The sequence below is a fragment of the Neofelis nebulosa genome, chromosome 8 (assembly GCF_028018385.1).
Source record: "Neofelis nebulosa isolate mNeoNeb1 chromosome 8, mNeoNeb1.pri, whole genome shotgun sequence".
Taxonomy (NCBI): domain Eukaryota; kingdom Metazoa; phylum Chordata; class Mammalia; order Carnivora; family Felidae; genus Neofelis; species Neofelis nebulosa.
The window spans coordinates 79,908,271-79,933,293 of NC_080789.1; the positions used below are offsets into that span (position 1 = coordinate 79,908,271).

At 41.6% G+C, this 25,023-nt stretch overlaps 1 protein-coding gene across 3 annotated transcripts in view; it reads left to right on the forward strand.

Moving 5' to 3' along the window:
• The window catches only part of TMTC1 (transmembrane O-mannosyltransferase targeting cadherins 1), a 272,519-nt gene that overhangs the window by 183,166 nt on the left and 64,330 nt on the right, over positions 1-25,023 (forward strand). For 2 of the 3 annotated variants that reach the window (XM_058743207.1, XM_058743209.1), the window contains 2 exons: positions 9,305-9,472; positions 17,466-17,579. In XM_058743207.1, the coding sequence (XP_058599190.1) occupies positions 9,305-9,472; positions 17,466-17,579 (282 nt within the window). The remainder of the gene's footprint in view (positions 1-9,304; positions 9,473-17,465; positions 17,580-25,023) is intronic. The other variant, XM_058743208.1, reaches the window with a different exon arrangement.

Genomic DNA, 25,023 nt, shown 5'->3' on the forward strand with positions numbered 1-25,023 from the left:
ATGAGGATATTCCCACCCTTACTCCATCATATGCTGAAGGATAACCTTAATCAACTTTTGAAACCCAGAGTAGGCTATCACACCAGCAAGAAGCCTCCGACTGCATGACAGTGGAGGTGTCTCCCATTGAAGATGGGAGACATGGGGGGAGGGGGAGCAGCAGAGGAGGACAGACTCAGCTTTCTTCTAAAACATGGTGTGGGGCGCCTGGTGGCTCAGTCTGTGTCTCACTCTCTCTCGGCCCCTCCCTGCTCGTGCCCTATCTCTCTCAAAAATAAATAAACATTAAAACATTAAAAAAAAAAAAACAACTAAAACTGGAGATTGTAGATCACAGACAGAACAGAACAGAGAGAGCCACAGTGAAAATGAAGTGAGCTGAGGGCAGATTGGGTGCTTGTGGGCCGTAGATCACTTGGCCAATCTTCAGGGTGGCCTGGGGCAGGAAAGGAGGGTAATCTTGAGCAGTTACTTGCTGAACTATAATCATGACCTTCATATTACAGAATGCTATTAGTTATAAAAGATGAATGTTTATGTCTATTAAGTCCTAAGTGATGGACAGCAAATGTCCGGAAACCACAATTTGAAAGTAAAATTTGGAGAGTATAATTTGGATTCAGATGAGCCTAGATGGAATAATATATGTGAAGAATACCATAAGCTATGCTAGGTAATTGCAAGTCATTATTTCAGTCTACCCTGTGCAAACGAGGTGTTTGGAGGAAACAAAGTTGAAGGAGAGTAAAGCAACATAGGTAAGGGTCTCTCCTTCCTTCTTTTCTTCTTCCCCTGGGTCTGCAGCCCTACCCTCACAGGTTAGTGTTCTGAAACACAGGACTGACTGAAGTGTGGCCATCTTGTCCTTATAAGTGAATTCATTTCTTTTCTTTTCTCTCCGATTCTGCACAGTGAAATGCATCTCAAACCAGTGACTTCTTTTTTTGTTTGTTTTTCTTTCATCTTTATTGAAATACAATTGACATACAATACTGTGTAAGTTTAAGGTGTACAACATGATTTGATACATTTATACATGGCCAAATGATTGCCACTACACCAGTGACTTCTACACATTTTAGTAATCTTAAAATATCCTCCCTACTCTTTTTGGAAACCTGGAGTATTCTTCTCTCGTGAGGTTTGGGACCACCATTTTGTACGTCTGTGTTTTCTTATGGTACCCAGCACAACAGATGCTTCATAAAAGAGGATTGTGTAGAGTTAAAGAACACTGGACACATGACAAATCATACACTTGTGCGGTCAGCTCTGTGTTAACACACAGAATAGAGGAGGGGGCAGCAACAACTAATGGATTGTCCATTATGCCTTCACTTCAAAAGTGAAGATGCTGAATACGGTGGGTTACGGAAGAAGAAATGATAGAATTCAGGTCGTAGAGATGGGCATGCTGTGGGAGGGTAGAGAGAAGGTGGTTTTTCTAACTTTTTAGGAGTAGCTTTAGAGTTACTTGGGGGAGGTCTTTGGCTTTGGCTGAAAGGCCTCTCATGCCCAGATAGAAAATCTGGTTGTGACTGTTTGTACCAGGCTGGGAGGGAAGTAAACCAGGCCTGGGGGGAAGGTTCCCAAGGGGAAACATCCATACTCTGTAGATGGATAGTTCTCCTGATGATAAAAGTGGGTCTCATCGGGGTGCCTGGGTGGCTCAGTCAGTCAAGCATCTGACTTTGGCTCAGGTCATGATCTCACGGTTCGTGAATTTGAGCCCCACATAGGGCTCTGTGCAGAACCTGGAACCTGCTTCAGATTCTGTGTGTCCCCCTCTCTCTCTGGCCCTCCCCTGCTTGTTCTCTCTCTCTCTCTCTCTTTTTTTCTATCTCAAAAATAAACATTAAAATGTTTAAAAATTTAATTTTTAAAAATCTTCACCCCTGACTTGGGTTGATTCATTTTTAAGTTTATGTTTGTTTCCATGTTAATTTCTGATACTTTTAACCTCATTGTTCAACCACACCTGTGAAACAGCTCCTGTCATACCTGATGCTCAAGATGCAAAATGAATAAAATGTTACTCTATCCTTAAATAACCAACCTGAACTTTCAAACAGTTAATACTTTATTTCATATGAAAGTTGAAGAGAAAAGCTTCTTTATTGTGCATTAAATCATTAGAGAGATTATAGTTTGTGTTTTCTTCCCTTTCTTCTTTCTTCTTTAATTCACAAAGATAGAGTAGAGAAAGATTTGAAATGAGTATAAGGGAGGATTTGCTTAAGTGCTTTTTGAATTCCAGAACTATGAATGCACATTAGTGGAAATACATAGCTACATATATTTAACACACTACAAGTGTATCTTACTTTCTGCAGTGTATTGTTCTATAAAATGATGTGTCAATCAAACCTTTCTGAACCAAACGATACTGTACAAGAAGTTAATTTTAAGGGAGTTTCCTTGAATATTTTATTTTTATTTTTTATTTTGCTTTAGAGAGAGTGTGGGAGTGGGGAAGAGGGGCAGAGGGAGAGAGAGACAGAGAGAGAGAGAGAGAGAGAGAGAGAGAGAGAGAGAGAATCTTAAGTAAGCTCCGCACTTGGCACAACCCTGGGCTCATGACCTGAGCTGAAATCAAGTCAGATGATCAACTGACTAAGCCTTCCAGGCCCTGTCTGTGAATGCTTTTAAAAGACTTATATTGTTCTGTAAATTACATAGTTTGGGTCTATCTGGACGTTGATAAACTGGATTTCTCAAGTTGTATTTCCAGATCTCATCACATATTTTCATGATATGCACAGCACATTTTACTGATGTGATAGCATATGGCATACTAAATACACACATGAACACATAAACACTTGAAAACACTGACACATTGTATTCAGTTAATGGACTATGTCCACATACCTGATTTCATTTACTCCAACCAACAACCCTTTAAAGTAGCTGTATTTTAAGGTGTCTAAGGCAGGCACTATTAACCTCTTGTACAATAAACAATTAAGGCTTCACAAGGTTGAGTCAATCTCCCAGAGCCACAGAACTCACAAGTGTCAGAGAAGAACCCAGCTCCTCGGACCCAGTTCCAGACTCTTCATTCTCCAATGAATTCCTTTTCCTAGCTGTGAACTCCCGACTTAAAGTTCGCGCTAAAACACTTTTGTTCCACAGCAGCCTTTAGTGTTTTATGGGCCCCAGGAAGTTACTACATTGACAGGAGCCTGGCAGAGAGAGACATTGGTTTCTACCTGATTATGTGCAGACCGTACAACTTTCCTGCCTCATACTCTATTTAGCAGAAAACAATTGCCTAGCAATATTATTATTATAACATCGTGTTCATGTTATCACTTGCTGTTTATTGCCTACCAAGCATTGTGCACAGTGTGAAATTAGTTTCTTTTACAAATAAGACTGTTAATAACCAGAGAACTTAAATAATTTGAGATCAAACAACAGTGTCAGAACTGAAATGCAAACAGGGCTTTTTCTGACGCCAGACCCCTGCCTTATTTAACCCAGGAAGTCTTACAAATTTGGAGCTAGTAAGTGACTTAGGTTCAGAGGAGCATCTCATCTTCAAAAATATAAAAGAGAATCAGGTTCTTGGAAGGTGAAAGCAATGGCATTATTATCTCAGGTGTTCCGTAGATACACTGAGGAAAGAACAGAAGAAACCTGTTCCGTGGAGAAGTCAATAGAAAGAAGCTCTTCATACCTACCGCAGGAGCCCAGCACATAGGACAAGTAGCTGCACAAGAGGGAAATGTACAAGAAATGCTTTTGGGGTCATTTTCTTGGAATATGAATAAACTCCCATCCAAATATATTCAACCTTGTGAGAAATTTTCCCACCCATCAAATATTTGAGATAAAAAAAGAACGGGGGGGGGGGAGCCTTGGCTCACCAGAAGCTGGCAGCCCCCCCTTCCCGGGTTAAATCTGATCTGAGGCGGCACCATTGGCTCCCTGCTGCTTCCCGGCTGCCGCATCAAACACCTGTTCTGGGCTCAGCATTCCAGGGCTTTATTGTTTAACCGTCCATGAGACCAGAGTAAGATCTTACTGCCATAATTTGCCAGGTGGGGACTCAACAGACCAGAATGAAGTTAACCAGGGATATGTTTCATTTCAACTATCTAAAGTTGGGAATGTTTTTTAAGTAATAAAATGGTGAGATTGTGTCTCTCTTATATCGCTAATATTATTTATAGATACTTTCAGTGGCTTGAGTTTGTTAAAAGGTAGAATTTCAGTTCTACTTAACAGTGAAAAGATTCTCTTTGCTCCATAAAACTAAACAAAAAGTGAAGCTATAGTAAGCATCATAAAATGCTTGCCCCAGAGATAGAAAATTGTCATCTCTTCAGGTTGATGTGAACAGGAAGGAGAAGTGTTTTTCTTTTATCGCTTGAGAGCTTCGGGGCCAGGTTCATGAAAGTACAACTGTACTATTCACACAATGATGAACTTCTCACAAAGTTCTCAAATAACAGGTTTAAACATTTTTCTAATATGAAAGGACCAACATTGTTGACCTGCATTTCCTATTCAGTTCCCTTTGGATGTGCACCATAAAAGTATAAGGAGAGATGCCCGTGCCTCTAGTTACAATATGCACTGAAATGGAGATACCTTCAGCCTGTGAATGAGAGATCAGATAATTATTCCATTCACAAAAGCAGCAGTGCTTCTCCAGATGCATCTTAGCGGGGCGCCTGGGTGGCCCAGTTGGTTAAGCCTCCAACTTTGGCTCAGGTCAGGAGGGGCATCTGGCTGGTTCAGTCGGTTAAGCAGTCCAACATTGGCTCAGGTCATGATCTCACAGTTTATGAGTTCAAGCCCTGCATTGGGCTCTGTGCTGACAGCTCAGAGCCTGGAGCCTGCTTCAGATTCTGTGTCTCCCTTTCTCTCTGCCCCTCCCCTGCTCACGCTCTGCCTCTCTCAAAAATAAATAAGCATTAAAAAAAAATGCATCTTAGTAATGAGCTAAACCAATCAGCAGCCAGAGTTTGGCTCTTGGTTCTTTGGGTTACGATTTTGTCACATGTCAGTGGTTTGCACTGACTCCTTCATGCTCTGTGGAGAGGTCTCTGTTCAGAGCCCAGATTTCCCCTTACCCAGATTAACCAAAGCAATCTGGAGTCTGGTTTCATTTCCTTGGAGGCCACAAAAGCATGTAGCTTCTCATTTGCTTGATTTTTCTGCTTTCAAAATGAGGACTTGCCCTGCCCCTAGCAATGGAGAGAGAAATTCCCCCCACCCCCTGCTGCTGAGATCTGTATTAAAGCAGATGTTGAAGGATGAAATGTCATAATAGAGAAGCATCTTAATCTTTGTGATATTGTGTTCAAGTTTTTAAGAATGTGATACTCTCTAAGAAATTTGCAAACCTAAGTAGAGATTATTTTATATGGCTTACCATTTCTTTAAACCATATGTCAACACAAGGACTTTGCAAAAAAAATTACCGTGTTACTTGATACTGATGCCTGTGCTGAGTGGAAAGGAATGGCGTTCTCCTTCCTTTGGTTATAGCAGGGGTCAACACGCTGTGGCTCCTGAGTGGAGTCTGGCACACCGCCTGTTTTATAAATAAATTTTATTGGAACACAGCCATGCCCGTTCGTTTACCTAGTGTCGATGGCTATTTTCCTGCTACAAAGATAGAGTGGGAAGGACAGAAAAGCCTGAAGTATTTACTCTTTTGCCCCTTACACTAAAAGTTTGCCAACTTCTGGAGTACAGCGTCGTGTTAGAGTCATGGGTCTTCCAATCTCTGTTATTAGCTGTGGGTGCTACAGGCAAGTTATTTAACACTTATTACCTTTAGTTTGCTCATCTATGAAATGTAAAATACTGAGGATTATATTTTTAAATCAGATAATATATTTAAAATGTTTTTTTAATGTTTATTTTTGAGAGAAAGAGACAGAACGCGACTGGGGGAGGGGCAGAGAGAGAGAGGGAGACACTGAATCCAGAGCAGGCTCCAGGCTCTGAGCTGTCAGCACAGAGCCCGACGCGGGGCTCAAACTAACAAACCAAGAAATCATGACCTGAGCTGAAGCTGGGATGCTTAACAGACTGAGCCACGTAAATGCCCCATAAATCAGATGATATTTTTAAAGCCAATACCGTCCTTATGCTGTGGACAGGCCCATACAAAGCTCTTAGCACAGTGCCTGACAAATAGAAAGGACTCAATATAAACATATAAATGTATAAACTAGCTAATTACTTTTTGTTATTGTTGTCTTCATTGTTCTTGTCTTCTGCCATTTTGTGGCCCTGGCTCTGAGATCCAGTGTGGAGATCCCAGTGTTTTCCTTCCCTAGTGCTCTGCCAGATGGGCAGCTCTTTTTCCTACAAGGAGACAGATAACAACTATTACAATTTTATGAATGGAGTGGTTAGGAGGGAAGTACGTGAAGCTGTGTGCTAAGGTATGAGAAACACAAGGGGCACGTAGGTGGCTCAGTTGGTAAATTGTCTGACTTCAGCTCAGGTCATGATCTCACGGTCTATGGGTTCGAGCCCTGCATTGGGCTCTGTGCTGACAGCTCAGAGCCTGGAGCCTGCTTTGGATTCTGTGTCTCCCTCTCTCTCTGCCCCTCCCCTGATCATGCTCTCTCTCTCTGTCTCTCTCTGTCTCTCTCTCGAAAAATAAATAAACATTAAAAAAAAAAAAAAAAAAAAGCTGTGAGAAACACAAGAATCAGCTAGTCAGGTCAGAACCCAGACAAGCAGGACAGCATATGGAGTATGAGTTCTGAAATCTGAAATTCCTCGGTTTGTATCTTGCTCTCTATGTACGAGCCATGTGACCCAATTCAGGAAATCAGTTCACCTTTCTCCTCGTCAGTGTCTTTATGGTTAAACACAGTGAGTGACCCACGGGGATGTGAGGATGGGCTGAACCCATCTATAGAACGTGGTTGGCACATAAGATTGTACTCAGTAAATAGTAGTTCTCAGTGGGGCTGTTTTATGAAGGCAGGGGGAGAAGTCAGCTGGCACTAGAGATGTGGGTGTCTGCACGGGGCACTGCTCATGTGTTTCAGGACTTTGTTTACATGTCCCTTTTTCAATGGCTCCGTTCTTGACCACTCATTAAAATCTCAACTTCCTCCCCACCCTGGACTCCCTCTTCCTCTTTCCTGATAGATTTTCCCCCATGTAACACACCCTGCTGTGTGGCATACTCTGTGTTTTATTTGCTTATTGGCCTTTTCTCCCCACCCATGTGGATTCCACAAGCACAAACATTATTGTCTGTTTTGTCCACCGATGTGTTCTTGGTGCCTGTAACAATGTCAGGGCACGGTTGGTGCTTATTAAATATCTGTTGAATGGAAGAATGGAGCCCAGAAGGCTTTCCTGTGGCCACAGCTACATCCTGCTCACTCAGGGCTGGGATCCGGATGAGGCTAGAGGGACAAATGGCAAGCAGCCACATGAACTTGAGCAACCATGATGGCCTGTAATGGCATCAGCATGGCAAGTTGTACAGAATGAGAGACATTTAGAAAACCTTGATACCTCTAAGGCCAAACCTGACTTGTGAAAATGGAAAGAGGTTTTGAGTTTTTATTTGTTTTGTTTTGTTTTGTTTTGTTTTGTTTTTTGCACCAGTGACTCTGTGTTCTGGAATGTTCAGGGCTTCTGCACAGTGTTTATGGCAGTCAAATCCAGTAAATAGGTATGGGCCTCCTTAGCTCAAACCACAGTCTCCCACTGGTAAGTGGGATGGTGACTCTCTTTGGCTAAACAGTGAACCCCAAAACTTTAGGGAGCTGGACCAACCAACTTATGGGATTTGAAGTATGGGATTGGAGCTCTAACTTGAACTGATTCCCAGCATCTCCACATCAGAAACCTCAGATGCTTCTCTTGTTTTTCAATCCTTGAGACCAAAGCACAGGTATTCAGAAAGGTGAACAGAAGGAAAGTGGAGAGATTTTTTAAAGGAGGTATGTTTAGAAATGAGACGACTTAAGTGTTTTCCTTTACAAACCCAACCTGCCTCAGTAGATTGGAGTTGTTTGATGGCAGGACATGTGTTTTATTCATAATTGCATCCTTAGTGCCTAGTTTATTGCCAGTCACATAGAGAGAATGAGTAAATAATTGAACAAGTAAATGGGCTGTATTAATTTGGAGTTCTTATAGCATTAATGTCTAATATAGGATTACTTTTTTTTTTAATTTTTTAATGTTTATTTACTTTTGAGAGAGAGAGACAGACAGACAGAGTGTGAACAGGTGAGGGGCAGAGAGAAGGAGACACAGAATCCAAAGCAGGCTCCAGGCTCTGAGCTGTCAGCACAGAGCCTGACGTGGGGCTTGAACTCATGAACCGTGAGATCATGACCTGATCCAAAGTCAGACGCTTTACCAACTGAGCCACCCAGGCACCCTGTAGGATTTCTTTACACAGTCTTGTTTCATCCTTAAAATATTCTGTTATAATTTGTAGTTTATTATCTTTGGAAAGAAGTGGGTTTTAACTAAAATGCCTGTGGCAATAATGGGTACAAATTAAATGTTTGTGTTTTTCTGAGGCCAGTCAACAAGCAGGAAGCATCTCTGTGGCTGCACAGATAATGTGAAGCACCACATTCCATCCACCAGGCCAGAGGCTTTTAGAAATGTGATACTGACATGCCACTCAGATAATGAGCAATTCTTATGTCTGTTTAGAAAGCTGAGCCAGAGTTAGCAAGAAAATCGTATCGACACAGTCTGTCTGTGATGAGCTCCAAGCTGCAAGGCTCAGGAGTTGGCTTGTGGACAGATGATTTTCCATCAGCATAAGGAGTTTGACCAGAGTGGGTACACAGCAGGCAGCACATCCCTAGAGACAGACACCAGTGCTCCTTGGTAACCAGCATCCCTCCCAGGACCTGCTAGGGAAGTCTTGGGGACTGCCTGTCACAAAGCCATGATGTGACCGGCTGCAGCACAGTAAATGTAGGCACATGATAGCAATATGGTTATATGATGTCAATGACGTAAGGAAGCAAGAGTCAGAGGGTCTATTCAGGACCCAAGAACATACATAAGGGACTTCTCATGATGTCTGAGCTCTGAAATCCAGGGCAGTCTGAGCCTAAACGATGAACCTATTATTCTCCACACAAATGCCAAAGGACTAGCAATGTGCTGGTACAGCCCATCAGAGAACCGACATGTAAATGTGTGTGAGAGAGGGGTGTTTATGTTTGTTTCTCCATCCCAGGACAAGCTTTATGTGAAAGCTAGTTATATGGGACAGAATGCACAGGGGGCCTCCACTGCACCCCCAGAGTAATCCTGCTTCTCCCACACTGTTTTCCAGCATGGGCTACTGCATCCTTTTTGTGCACGGACTGAGCAAGCTGTGCACTTGGCTGAATCGATGTGGGGCCACCACCCTGACTGTGTCCACTGTGTTGCTGCTGTTGCTTTTCTCTTGGAAAACGGTGAAACAGAATGAAATTTGGCTGTCAAGAGAGTCCCTATTCAGGTACGATTAGGTGGATAAAAGCAAATCTCTTCCCATGTATTTTTTTGCTTAGATATTTGTTTCCAAACAAATGAGGTAACATGGGTCTGGCAATAATCATTAACCCACAGGTTTTTTTTTTTTAGTAAAGTTTTAAGTGGGAGATGTAATTTTATTTTGGGTTTTAGCTTTAGTTTTTTAAATGGTATTGTATAAAGTTTAATGTGAGCTCATTCTAAGTGAATTTATGAAAATAAGGCTCACGGGAAGGTTTTTGGGTCTGTGAGACAGTCGTTAATGATGAGCTGGGCTGTAAAATCAGCTATAAACCAAATGAAATGATAAGCCTAACTTCATTATGCAGACGAGAAAATGAGAAAGGTGAGCACACAGCAGGAAGGAAGAGAAATACAATACATTTTCTATAGAATATTCCAGCGTATCAAGTTGTGATCTGTGATCTAGTTGCTTTATTCTGAACATTAATTGTGAACAAAGAAATGGGAGGCTTTTTTCATCTCCTGGTAGGTTTTTATGTAGTGTAGAAGCTGTTTCTGAAAATAACGATGTCAACTTAAAGCCCCGAATTTGTTGTGAAGTATAAACTATTCTCTGGGACTCCTGCTCATCGCTCTGTTTTCTGGAGCTTAGGCTGTCTCCCTAATGCCACTGCCCCAGTGACCTTCAGCTGGGCTCCCTGGCACTGCCACAGCTGATGTTCCCAGTTTCTAGGGATCCCCCCATCTGTGTCCCCTCTTCCAGCTTCTGTCCTCACTTAGGACCCAGTTGCCCAGTTAGGTCATTGTGGTTTTTACTTGGTTCCTTGTTCAGCTGATACCCAACACTTCTACTTTGGGAGCAAACAACTGAAACAGAGTTAGGATCACTTGAGAAAATAAAAGGGAACATATTGGGAGAGCGTAGGGAAGTGCATGGCATTGAGGGGCCAGTGAAGAAGCTGGCATGTGGCAGATGGGAAAAACGTCTGGATGGTGTCTTGAGAGCACCTGAGCGCCCGCCCGGAAGCAAATGAGGAGACTTATACCAAGTTGTTTTTTATCTTCACATCAAAGTCCTAGGGAAATTAAGTCCTCTGGCTGGGCTTGAGCTTTAGGTCATGTGCCTGCCCTTTGTCTCCACCAGGCACCGAAATGAATGATTGGCCAAAGGAGCCCCTCTGACTTCCACTGAGGGAGTTAGGGCAGGCCCGGCCCCTTGGGGTACCACTGAGACTTCACAAAGTGAGGCAAGGGAGAACTCCCCACAGGGAATCCAACTACTGGAGGAGGGCAAAGACTCTGGGCTGCCAGGAATGAATGAATGAATGAACGAACAGATAAATAAGATAAATGTTCACTGCACTTTTTTACTATTTCAAAACAATATATTTGATTTTGCTACTTGGCAATTTAACTTTTTAACTTTTTTTTAATAGAAAAATATTAGTTTGTCATGCAAGTCTTATTGGTTTTTTATTATTATTATGTCACCACCATTGTCAATGTCATAATCATTTTCACAGTGGATACTGTAGAGACCTGTTGGCATGTAAAGTTTTTTTGTGGGGATTTTTTAACTTAATGTTTTTTCACTTTGAGGATCCAGATTCTGTTTAGTCTCTGTCACATCCTTCACCTTCAATGCGGTCCCCACAGACCACAAAGGACTTGTCCCCTCTTTCTACCCATGCTGAGGTCAATCTGCAAACACAGGGGCATGGACATCCAATGATACAACTTCCTCTTAGTCTCTGTTGGCTTCAATTTTTTTTTCTTTTGCTTTCAACAGTTGGTGCTTTTATGAGAAACTTTAAAATGGTTCTGCCCTGTGCTAAACCCCTTGCTTGAATAAAGGTACTAACAGAGGTCGTGTCTTCTAATTATGTTTACTGCTTAATCAGATCAACTTTGGGGGTGGATTTTGGCAGGCAGCAGTTTATTTCAAGGATAACAAGTTCATGTTCCAACACTCTACGGCTGATGCCAGCAGTTTGAAAACAGACCAACAAAAAGCTCATTGACTTTTCATCCAGAGGCTTTGTTTTTGTTTTTGTTTTTCCAGATGGAAGCATGTAGTAAGTGACAGTGGATTACTAAAACATAACCATTCCGCATATGTGCTTGAAGAGGTTTTGTGCCCCTAAGAGGCCTTTGGTGATCAAATGGAGTTTTGTATAACATGCCAATCAAAGCTTTTGATAGTTCTTTGAAAACTTTGCCTATTATAATTTATGTATGTCCCAAGAAAAGTTTTAAGAATCTGAGACGTTAAGAATATTCTTTCTCTTCAAAGACCGGATATTTGTATGTATTCATCTGTGCTGAGTCATGCTGGAATCAGTTGAGTGAACATTTATCAAGAATCTTTGAAGGAAGATAGGGTTACTGGCTGAGTGTGGGGGCTGGAGTTAGACTTTCTGGGTCCTCTCCAAGTACCATCATTTAATAGCTGTATGATGTTGGGAAAGTTACTTGACGACTCCATGCCTTAGTTTTCTTTATTTTGAAACTTAGAGTAATAACAAGAATGTTTATCTTTCAGGTGTAGGGTAAGAATAAATGATTATGTAAAAGATGCAGAAGGCAGTATGGTAAACACTATGTAAGGTTTTCAAGTTATGACTGTAGGCTCTGTTCTAGGGTAGGAAAGAGATTGGTGTTGACAGGGGGAAGAGGGAAAAAGGAAGAGGAGCTGGAAGTCTGTGGAGGGTCAGACACATAAACACATGTCAACATAATGTAGCCACTGGTAGACAGAGGTAGAGCAGGACAGTGCGTAAGCGCTAAGAACAGCGCAGGCCCTTCATGAACTGTTGTCTCGTAGACCTGAACCGAGTATGTAAAGATGAAAACAACCCAAATTAGCCATAATGATCAAAATCAAGAACTGGCTGTATTGAGTAAGAAAAATTTGTAATGGTTCTAGATAAGGCGATGTCCCTGTGTCAGAGGCCCTGCTTCTGGTTACTCCTCTGTTCTAAACAGTGAACTTATTGACCGTCCCTTGGACATATGGTCTCATTAAGGCCTCTCTTACTACATGGGGTGGTTTTGCTTGGCAATGCTGTGAACAGTCTTACAGAGTGTCTTAGGACAGACCTTTGCGTTGGAGAAAATCCAGCTTTCAGTTAAGTCCCGGCCTTTCCAGCTGAGGCCTCCTCTTACAAAAAAAGATCTCACCATATGATGTATTTTTAGGAGATACAGATGCAGGCCCCCCTCACGGCTTTGTGGTTCCACTGGCAAGAATCGTACACACAAAAGCGTAAGAAGCCTGAACTTGTGTCTTATCAGAGGCTCAAAGGGAGTAATTGGTCCACACTGAAATAGCTGTGAAGAGAAACCAGGATTTGAACCCAAGTTTGATATACAAGAATATGTAAGCTTTGCTACACCCATTTTTTACTTTATGTTTTCTAACTTAAATAAGCCCAGTATAAAAAAGAGAGAGAGGGAGAGTGGGAGAGTGGGGGGAGGGATTGGTTCATAATAATAGCTGCAAGGTATGTTTTCTTTAATTCTTTGTGCCAAGAAACTATTCTGATATCCTAACCTGGAAAGAGGGTAACTGCATAGCTCCAGCTGAGCCTGGTAACAGCCCACAATTTTACATTGTTTGGAGTAAAAAATACTGTAGTAACACAATTTGGTAAAATCCCTTCTACCCCCCAAATGTTAGAAATACCTGAAAAGGCAGAGGCTGCATTTTTCTTTTATTCGCAATGTAGTTAAGGGTCTCTTTGAATCCCATTCATGAAGTATTTAAGTGATCTATGGACCACCAATTAAGAATTTACGGCCTAGATTATTCTCCATCTCTGTAGGAAACACATTTGTGTTTCTTGCTTTCTGAATTGCTAAGCCAGAGATCAGCAGACCTCCCAAGGCAGACAATATATACTGAGGATTGGCAGATTCCTTTGTAAAGGAGTAGACGGTAAATATTTTAGTCTTTGTGGGCCATACAGTCTCTTTTGCAACTACCCAACCCTGCTGTTGTCTCGGGAAAGACGCCAAAAATAATAGGCAAACGCATTGGCGCGCCTGTGGCCCACAAGGCCATAGTTTGCTTACCAATAAGATAAACATGGTGGTAGTGAAATTATAATGTTACTATATCCTGTGGTACCTTTCTGGCTTAGGATCAAGTGTTGATCAGCTTCAGGAATGGTTCTGACCACGTATTGGCCTTGGTTGAAATCTCTTCTCAACTGCCTTCTAGGTCTGTAACTTTAGAAAAAAAGGTCTTAATCTCTCTGAACTTCAATTTCCTCATCTGTAGTATGGAGGTGCAATAATTCTACCCATCCGATAAGTTACTGAAGGGATAAAAGGAGACAGTCAGTCCATGGAAATGGGTGCTCAGCCCAGAACTTGATTCAAACTGAGCATTCCATTCTGTGAGTACCAGCCATCCTGAGTGAGGCATTGTGCTGCCTCAGGTCAAAGCAGGGTTGGAATTGAAGAGAACCACCAATCCTTACTTTCCTTTCCTGTTACCCTTGGGTTGGATGCTGCTCATTAATTTTTTTTTTTCCAACGTTTTTTATTTATTTTTGGGACAGAGAGAGACAGAGCATGAACGGGGGAGGGGCAGAGAGAGAGGGAGACACAGAACCGGAAACAGGCTCCAGGCTCCGAGCCATCAGCCCAGAGCCTGACGCGGGGCTTGAACTCACAGACCGCGAGATCGTGACCTGGCTGAAGTCGGACGCTTAACCGACTGCGCCACCCAGGCACCCTGTCATTAATTTTTTTTAATGTTTGTTTTCTAATCAGGAATTTGGGGATGGTTCTTGTGACCTATTGTCCAGTGATACCAATAAAACAAATTGATGTTCTATAAACTCGGAGATACACCTGAGAGCAGTGGCTTTTCTTGTTGTTTCTGTTCATTATCTTTTTTTTTTTTAAGATTTTTATTTTTAAGCAATCTTTATACTCAACATGGGGCTCACACTCACAACGCAGAGACCAAGAGTCGCATGTTCTACCTACTGAGCCAGCCTTGCTCCCCTGTTTCTGTTATTTTTCAAGAGGCATGGAGGAGAACTATGAGGTACATGAATTAGGATCCTGAATTGAATGGGAGATTTTTCTTTGTAATCATCACTGGGATTATTAATCGGGATCGGGATCCAGCTGTATAATTAATGAATACTGCATGTCTTTGTAGAATAAATGCATATAAGTTGCTTGGTTCCACTAAAACAGTTGGGATTATGAAACCATAGCATCAAGAGAGCAAATAGAAAAGCCTGGTTCTGGAAGCAAGAGCAGCCTGGCCAGTTACAGCAACGTGGAAAGTTTTGCCTTTGGCCAGTTGTTTATTTCCCTTTATCCACAAACTAGTCATTGTAAAATGAGAGACTGGAAAAACATAGCAGAAAAATATCACAGAGAGAACATAAAGGTCAAAAACAACAATGGAAAAAGCAATGTGTTCTTAGGATTCAAGTTACTCCACCCACATCAGCTTGCCTGTTATGAATATTATTACTTCCTCTGGCCATCACTAAACAATGCCTGATCCGAGCAGGGACTATGCTTCCACAAGGCCTAATTGTCTGTTCCTCGGGTGAAATATAATTGAGAGTCACCATGCTAATCACACAGAGGGAAGGGTCAATTCCAATATGCCAGTTATATCCACGCTGAAATCAAAGTTACCTTTAAAAGCTGCCTATTACCTTGCACTATTTATTTCTGGATAGAAAAATCAGAAGTTTTCCTGGTTAAAAATTGGAATTTTTTTAAAGCCATTATTACCACTCTGACCCAGATTTTTCCCCTGTGACTAAAAACACTTTGGGTAATTTCCATTTTAAATATTACATTAAAATTCTAGCTCTATGTGGCAGCTGTTGGACCTCACCATAGGGCGATTGAAGGATACCGATGATTTTACCAGAGAACCCAAATGTCAGCATTTGTATATCTTTTGTCTTGGGTGGGTCAGTTTCTGAGAAAATTCCTCCAGGCTCCTCCGGAGAAGTCTAATCCTGGCTATTCAGAGAGCTTTTTAAGGAGGACAAACTGAGATCCCACTGTTCAGAATACAGATTCTCCCATAATCTACCTTTAAGGTACAGCTCTTCCCCCTTCCCTCGGCTGTACCTGTTCCTGAGTGCAGGATCTCTCTAACTCTGTTTTTCCAGAGAGTAAAACTCCTGCCTTTTGCTGGGATGGGGAAAGAATAATGAAAAAAGTCACTTAGCTTTTAAGGGTAGGGATGAGGATCTGAGGTTTAACTGCTCCTGATACAGATTTAGTCTGTGTTCAGCCACACCCCACCCACCAAAAAATCCCAGCTACCTGCCATACATTTGAAGTCACTGAAGCAACCTGGGTAAGTGTGGAGTCTGCTGCTTCAGATGATGTTGCTCTTGGATTGGTCTCTAGCCTCTTGCACTCTCTGTACGTTCTGTCCTCTGGGGAGTTCCTCAGATGTCCAGCCAGTGGATTTTTTTTTTTTTTAACGTTTATTTATTTTTCAGACAGAGAGAGACACAGCATGAACGGGGGAGGGGCAGAGAGAGAGGGAAACACAGAATCGGAAGCAGGCTCCAGGCTCTGAGCCATCAGCCCAGAGCCCGACGCGGGGCTCGAACCCACAGACCGCGAGATCGTGACCTGAGCCGAAGTCGGACGCTTAACCGACTGAGCCACCCAGGCGCCCCTCCAGCCAGTGGATTTTAAGTGGGACTGTCTCTGCTGGTTATTTCACTGAACGTTCAACAGAGATTACAGTGCCCTTACATATTTCCCCAACAGGGTTTTAACACTTTGTATGAAATCCTTCTATTAATCTTACCTTTAAATTTAAAACTAGGGGCACCTGGATGGCTCAGTCAGTTGAGTGTCCAGTTCTTGATTTTGGCTCAGGTCACGATCATACAGTTTGTGAGATTGAGCCCCGCGATCTTGGGATTCTCTCTCTCCCTCTCTCTCTCTGCCCCTCCCCCTCCAAAGAATAAATAAATAAACGTTAAAAAAAATAAGTTAAAAACTGAATGAAAGTACGTTATCTGGGAGAGGTAGTAGTGCATTAAAGTTGCCCAGAAACTAGGTTGTTATGCTTTCTCCTTGCTCTCTCTCATCAACTGTCCCCCTCCCGCATTTAATCCTCAAGAATTCCGGAAGTTTTCTTTCCAAGTGGCCCTCCAGCCCATTTTCTTTCATCATTCCCCTGCTCCCACCTCCCTGCATGTGAGGGAACGAGGGACTCTAGAACCAAACTAGAATCCTCTAGGATCCCATTTCCGCCACTTACCAGCTGTGTAGTTGTGTACAGGTTAAATGTGTGGGCTAGTTATGAATGAGAAATGGCTCCTCTCCTGCCCCCACTTGCCCCTTGAATCGTCTCCAAAATTTCAGTGCTATCCTGTGGGGGTTCCCCAGGTATTTGGTTATGGCAGTGCAAGCAAACTAATACAGTGACATTTAAGCAAGGTTTTTTTTTTTGTTTTTTTTTTTACCTTTTTGAGCAAAACCTCATTTCCTTGTCTGCAACTTGTAAAATAATAATTATACCTGCATTTGTTTATTTATTTATTTTAATTAGCCCAGGCTTGGTACATGGGAAATGTTAATTTCCAATAAAACGTAATAGGGAGGCCAGTCTAGTAATGATATATTTTTGTAGATGCTCTCCGTTTTTTTTTAAAGGAAGGTTGTAAGTGAACAAAAGAAGCAAGGAAGGAAAAAACTGAATTAACCTGAGCATGCAGTTTTGTTCTCCAGAGAATCATCCCATCCCACCCCCTCTGCTTCATATGCGGTCAGCATGTTTGTTTAGTTGTGCACAACCACACACTGCCTTCATTATTTTCCAGAGAAGCATATTTAATAAGTGACACGATTCACAAATTTTGGAAAACCTGACTTAGATGGATGCAATGGACATTTCAAATGAAGGTTCATGAAACTGAGTAAAACATGAAAGAAACTGACAGTATTCCTAACTAGTATTCTTTGTTGTTCTTTTTTTTTTTTTTTTAATGTATTAATTGTAGGTCTGGAGTTCAAACTCTGCCCCACAATGCCAAGGTTCACTACAACTACGCCAATTTCCTGAAGGATCAAGGTCGGAACCGGGAAGCGATCTACCACTACAGAACAGCCCTCAGGTAAGCACTCTAGGACTGTTTCCCTGCTGTGCTTCTCAGGTTCATTCACTCACCCTCCCAGTGTGTGTGTGGGGGGGAGGAGGGGGGCGGGCAGTGAACATCTCCTTGGAGGTGGTATGGATCCTGGACTCCCCATCTTCTGCTCAATGCTCAAGTCTGTTGTGAATGTGGTAACTCTGCCTTGCTACTAATTCTTGGTGTTTTCCTGTAAAAGTTCCCATTGCTACATGATACTCAAGTGACACCCGGTCAAATACACATATGCAGGAGAAAAGGAGTTGGTTGTCAAAAATACACCAGTAAACTCTGAGAACGTGTATTCCAGTGAATTCTTCTCACTTCAGGCTTCCCGTTATCAGAAAGGATTTATATGAAGGCATTTTAGTATGGAAATGAAATAAATACCCTGATAGTTATATTCAACAGAAAGAGTACTAGAAGACACTTGATTACCATGCTGGGAATATGTTAATAAGGGGCGTGTGTGTGTGTGTGTGTGTATACATACATACATACATATATATATATATATATATATATATATAGATATACACGTATATATATATAAACAGCTCTGACACTCTTCTTGTACTCATCTCCTTGTATTCATTTGGAAGAGACTATACTAAACAGAGCTTTACATGTCACTTTAAGAGAAACTACAAACGTAAGCCTACATTACCAGTGGCAGTCTCTATTGCTCTTGAGTACTCACAATTGTAATCCTGGCTTTCAAGATGGTCTTATCTAAAAGATCCCACATGATAAACGTCTTTAATCTGGAACATGTGGAGGCAGGAGAACTATACATAGCTTGGAATCTCCAAATGGTCAAAACACAGACAGGTGAGTGTTCTCTTTTATTGAGTACTATGAGACTCATGGAAGCTTTTTAGAGAGGTTTCCATACCCCTGCAGATTGGCCCCCATTTGGTTGAATTTTGGGCTAGTGTTCCACTTTGGGATATGCTTAAAGTATGCATACCAAACAAATAGATATTTCTCTGAAGCATGTACTAGCATTGTCTCAAGGCTTAAGTTTGAAATCATCATTCTGAGGGGCGCCTGGGTGGCTCAGTCGGTTGAGCATCCGACTTCGGCTCAGGTCATGATCTCACAGTCCGTGAGTTTGAGCCCCGCGTCGGGTTCTGTGCTGACAGCTCGGAGCCTGGAGCCTGCTTCGGATTCTGTGTCTCCCTCTCTCTCTGTCCCTCCCCTGCTCATGTTCTGTCTCTCTCTGTCTCAAAAATAAATAAAAACATTAAAAAAAAAAAAGAAATCATCATTCTGAAAGTCACTGGCCTGATTTTTTAAATTATCCTTTTGAACGGTGTTCTTACATAAGTATATTATTCATCAATTGAAATATTTTAGACTTCAGGGTCTCTTATTTAGCATTCAATATGATAAAAATTTTAAACTGTGCACGTCAAGTTCAGTATCAAATACTATTCCAAAGATCCAAGAAATGGAAGTCCCAGAGGAAAATTGTAACAAAACTTTTTTTTAAGGAAAATAGGTTTTTTATTTAGGAATAAAAGATCATTCTTAAGATTTAATTCAGATTTCTATTCTTTCACTGGAAGCCAGTTTACCCAAATGTGTACAATACTTCCCTCTGGTTGGTGAGTAGATTAATTTTTTTCTGTATATTTTGTACTCCAGATGTTCCACAATGAACATGTATTATTTTTGCAATGAGGAGACATCTTTTTTAAAGAGGCATATTCCTTCAAGGGTACAAATAAAGTATGTTTTGGCTTAATGGTTAATTGATGTTTCAGGATTTCAGGTGAGCATTCTTGAAGAGAAGAAAAGAGCAGTAAGTTTGCCTGAAAAGTATTCGTTGAAAGGAAGTATTATCAGTACCTTTTAAAATGTATTGCATTCCAGCAGACTATTTTCTGTCAAGTTCAAACAGAAAAATAAGGCAGACCCTAAGGCACCGCTTGGGGCAAAAGTATAAATTACATAAAATTCTCTAGCAGCTGATTTTACAGAATTATAGTAGCTGGTTGGGTACTACCGCTTTTTTCCCATGAAACAATAAAAATAAATGTTTGCTTCAGCAACTGTGCTTCTGGAAGAAACACGTCCCTTGAGAAGTGGGGGAAAAACAATTAAAGCTATAAATATACTGCATAGTAATTAGTGAAATATTTCATCCTCTCACACCAGGCTCAAAATACTTCTGATTTAAGTAGCATCATTTTTGTGTGGATACCTCTGTGGTGAATTTTCAATGGATGTGGGTTTGTTTTTTTGTTTGTTTGCCTTTAAATAAATTGTCGCTCTTTGTGCTAGAGAGAAAAGGAAAATACCAGAACTATTCATCATTTTCATGATTGTTTATCCGAGATGACTGGAAGACTGCCCTTATTTTATTTTATCTTTTAATTTTTTTTTTATGTTTATTTTTGAGAGAGAGAGTCACAGTGTGAACAGGAAAGGCAGAGAGAGGGAGACACAGAATCTGAAGCAGGCTCCGGGTTCTAAGCTGTCAGCTCAGAGCCCGATGTGGGACTCAAACTCACAAACTGTGAGATCATGACCTGAGCCAAAGTCAGACGCTTAAACAACTGAGCCACCCAGGCGCCCCTGCCCTTATTTTAATATTGTTCTTTCTTTGTGGAAGTTGCTGAGACAGAGCTCTCCCCCACCCCCCACTCTGACTCCTTCCTCCGTGTTTCAACTTTCGTGTATCTGATGGTTTCCATATTTGCACACAGCAAGAAAGAGAATGATTAGGAAAATGCAGGGCTAACGGCACTATTATCTGAAATCAGTCCCAACAATTATCCATTTTTGTTGTAATGACTGGGTAGATCCCAAAGGCAATGATGAAATTAGTCATTAGGGTTGTATCTATACCAATATCATTTTGGCTGGCTTACAATGCTGGAAATAATGCTACATTAAATTGGTAATTATATATGCCATGAATATTCTGCTTCTTTTAAACCTTATTCTATGTTTTAGACAACAAAGAAGCACCACTAACTTCTCCTCCCTTTTGGTGTACCTCATTTATTATATTTTTGTAGTGCAAGGAAAATCTCCCCTGGAAAATGCTGCAGCTGAGGTTATAGACTCAGATTAAGACCCAAATCAGCAGAGGAAAATGGCAAAACTCTTTTCTCAAATCCTCAGTGAACACAAGTGTTAGCTTTGTTTTGCTGTGAGGGGCAGCTCTCATGTTTATACCTATTCCAGGCTCTATAAAGTTCTGGATTCCATATGGTGGAATATCAGAACAGCGCTGGTGGATCTGCCATTTGCCTCCAGAGCTTGCCGACCATTGTTCAAAACCTGGAGAAAGTTTCTCACATTCCATCTCACGCGAGGGGAGTAGAAAGTTCAGAGACCACCCAATATCTTACCTCTTCCTGCACAAAAACTCCATGAAATGACTCATCCAGGAAGCCCACAAGGAGAGATGGTGGCCCTGCCTGGATAAAGTGCAGAAGATCCTGCATGTGCCCTTGGCCAGTGGCCTGTTGATTTGCTTCAAAAGTCAGTTAAAAGTGGAGAATCTTAAGACAAATTATGCACATTCTTGAATGATTTATTGTACCCTCAAGTTTCACATGTACATACATTCACCAATCTTCAAATATCAAAAACCAAGCTTTTTCCTTTGGGTAAGAGTCTACTGATTATAATCTGCAAAAATCGCATCCATAAATCATTTCTCTGATGATCAGGTTTTGATACTTTAAAGGGGAGTAAAAATGTAATGACTGAGCTTTTTCTGATTTTCCTCCTGCAGTCTTTTACAGTTACTCTTACATCTAATTCCACAGCAATTTCTTGAGCAGCTTCTCTTTTTTGAGTATTTCCAGAGTATTTCCTTAGCTTCTCTATAAATAACAGCTCTCTTTTTTTCCACATTTATATTTTGTCAATTTGCAAAATGTTTCATTACATTGTACAGTTGCAATAAAAACTAAAACTGCAGCAAATCTGTCAATAAACACAACTGGCTTTTACTCATACAACTCAACTTACAGGATGAAAAAGGCCCAGGCTTATAGAGAAAGTTTATTAAGTTGTGGATATTTCCAGAGAATAGAGAACATCTGGAAATCTGATGACATAGTGAAGAGACTATTTTAAAAGATTTTTCACTACAGGTGATAGAGTCATGGAAATTATTTTTCATTTTATATTTAAATTCCCTGCATGACTCAGTTACTGGTTGGTTAAAATGGGCTGGCCATCAAGAGCCCCCTCACCTGGGAATGAATGGAGTTCACCTTTGTTCAGGTGAGTCAGGAAGGCCTCCCCACTGTCAGCAGCAAATTGTCCCATGTTCTATGGAACAGTTGTTCGCGTAGATGCCCTCTTCCTCCTGGCGCACTACACCCAGAGTATCTCCAGTGATTAGATATCAGTGCTACGTAGGATTCCCTCCTAATACAAGGGCTATGATCTTCAGTCACCCAGACAGCTGTTTCTTTCTCACAGGTATGCTTTCAACATGAAATACACAGTAAATCATCTGAGATTTCCACCTTCCCATACTCCTATCAAGCAGGAGATACATTACCCTTTCCTGAGGGTACTCAAATATGCTTGGGCAGCCAGGGGACCCTTAGAGCAGCCTTTTCCATTCCCGATACATCTGTTGTTGATGTTCTAAACAGAAAATCTGAAGGTAATGAATGGACTATTCGAAAGGGATAGAAGTCCTTGACCAAGCTCTTTTCTGTTTGCATAATTAAAGGGGAAGAAATGTGCTTTTAATGCTCCTGTACCAAAGAAATCTCTACTAGCTATTTGATTAGCTAACACGTGGGACAGCATAGAACTAAATATCTTCCTGATTGGAATTTTTTAAATGTTTATTTATTTGGGGGGGGGGGGTGGTGAAGAGAGAGAGAGAGAGAGAGAGAGAGAGAGCGAGCTGGGAGGGACATAGAGACAGGGAGAGGATCCCAAGCAAGGAATCCCTATGTGGGGCTCAAACTCACAAACCGTGAGATCAAGACCTGAGTTGAAATCAACAGGCAGATGCTTAATCGACTGAGCCCCTCAGGAGCCACTGACTGCATTTTTTTAATGCAAAAAATAGAGACTTGTCATGATAATAGCAACCACGGATAGCATTCTTTGCACTCTCTCCTGCGTGGATAACCAGAACTCTGCAAGGAGACTCCATTAGACTGTAGGAGTGCATGGGGAAAACAGATAGTAATAAAAGAATCGAAGAAACAGCATTATCATTAGAGTCTAAAGAAATCTAACTATGTGTAATTAACCCACTGTTCACTAATGTTCTTAGTTTATCAATAAGATTGCTTTATATAATTCCTTTGAAAAATGCTGTCTGTAAAGCTGGTAGCGTGTGAACATTTTTTTTTCTTAAATCAGGATTTATTGGCTGTTTTAAAAGTCCTTCATTACACAGCCCATTTTAAGTGAACACTTAAAATAACTCTTATGAGTGAAAGTGACCTTGGATACCAGCTGCCATGTATTTCTGGAAAGAATTAAAATTCCAGGACCGTTTGTTAGCCAGGTTTAACAAGTGGAGATAGGCTTTTCTGCCCGTGTGGTATTTTCGTTTATAAAAGTCTAAATACACTTTCCAGTATCACAAGTAGACAGTTGAAATTAGTTTTATTTTTTTGTTGATGAAATTATAACTTTACTGTATATATTTTGTGTTAATTAAGAATAGCAGTTTTATTCCTTAAATCCAAGAAGTTAAGCCCTATTTCATTTAGAAAACTAGAATTGACTCATATTATGGCCATACTTATGGACTAAATTTCTGAATGAAGGTTGTGTAATTTCTACTCAAGAACATTTCCAGGGTCACCTGGGTGGCTCAGTTGGTTGAGCATCTGACTTTGGATCAGGTCATGATCTCATGGTTTGTGAGTTCAAGCCCCTCAGGCTCTGTGCTGACAGCATGGATCTTTCTTGGGATTCTCTCTCTCCTTCTCTCTCTGCCCCTCCCCTGCTCACACTCTCTCCCCAAAATAAACAAACATTTAAAATAACAACAAAAATATTTCACTCCATTTTCTTCTTCTTCTTCTTCTTCTTCTTCTTCTTCTTCTTCTTCTTCTTCTCCTCCTCCTTCTTCTTCTTCTTCTTTTCCTTTTCCCTGCCTTATACCACTTTCACTTTAAAAACTTGCTGTGCTTCCCCAGGAAACAGAATCCCTGGGGCAGGGATTTGCATGCAGGAAGTCTATTAAGAAGTGCTCTCTGGAACACCAGGGAAGGAAGCCAGGGAAGCAGGATGGTCAATGCGGGGGAGGGTTGGGGGCAGTGCAGTCCCAGGGCTTCAGCTGACCCCTTAGGAAGCTTTGGAGTTGGGAGGAACACCAGGGAAGGAAGCCAGGGAAGCAGGATGGGCAATGTGGGGGAGGGTTGAGGGCAGTGCCGTCCCAGGGCTTCAGCTGACCCCTTAGGAAGCTCTGGAGTTGGGAGGGCCCCTCAGGGTTGCCAAGAATGGAGGCAAGAGGTGGAACCTTTATGCCCCCTTATCAGCCAATCACTGCCCCAGGCAGGGCGGGTAGCCTCTAGTGAGGCAGTTCCCCCAAGGCGGAGAGCAATGCCCAGAGAAGACCCCCAAGTGAGCTGTCAGCGAGTGCTTCAGACATGGGTGTTGTCTGGGTGCTGTAGACAGCATCCACTACACTAGCTTACGTTACAATTTCGTATATAAGCAATTATGACAGTTTAAACAATATCACTTAGATTTTTTATTAAAATGAAAATAGTGGTGTTACCTACTTCATAGGGTTGGAATATTATAAGATAATTAATTTATTTCAAAGCTTAAAGCAGTGTGTGTATATCTGGCAGTGATAAACTCATTATATGTTATGACTATATCGCAAATCTGACCCTTCTCTCCACCTCCACAGCCCATCGTCTCTCACTTGGATTCCTGTCTCTCAAGGCCCCTGCAGCTGGCTCCATGCCCTGCACTGTCTTTCTCACACCTCACCTCCTGCACCTTGTCTTGACCACTCAGCTCCAGCCATGTAGGGCTCCAGGCACACATCAGTCAGGCCACTTTCCTATTTAGGGACTCTGAATTTGTGGTTCCCTCTTCCCAGAACACCCTCTCACTCTCTAAACAGCTGCCTCACTCCCTTCCTTCAGGGCTCCCTACTTACGTCATCTTGTCCCAAGGCCTTCCCGGGCCACCCCACCTAGGAGTGCGGTCACCACCAACGTACTCTATTCCTCTTCTTTGCTTCATTTTCTCCACTGCCTTTATCACCCTCTAACCTACTTATCATTTTGTTAATTGTCTGTCTCCCTCCACTAAAAGGAAAGCCCCACAAGAGTAGAGATTTGTGTCCTTTCCCCCAGCCTGGAGAACAATGCCAGGAATGTGGCTCTTAGTAAATGCATGTTGGATGGATGAATGCTGCATGTAGACATCTTTTAACGGTCTCTTTTTCTTTGTGAATTACCTG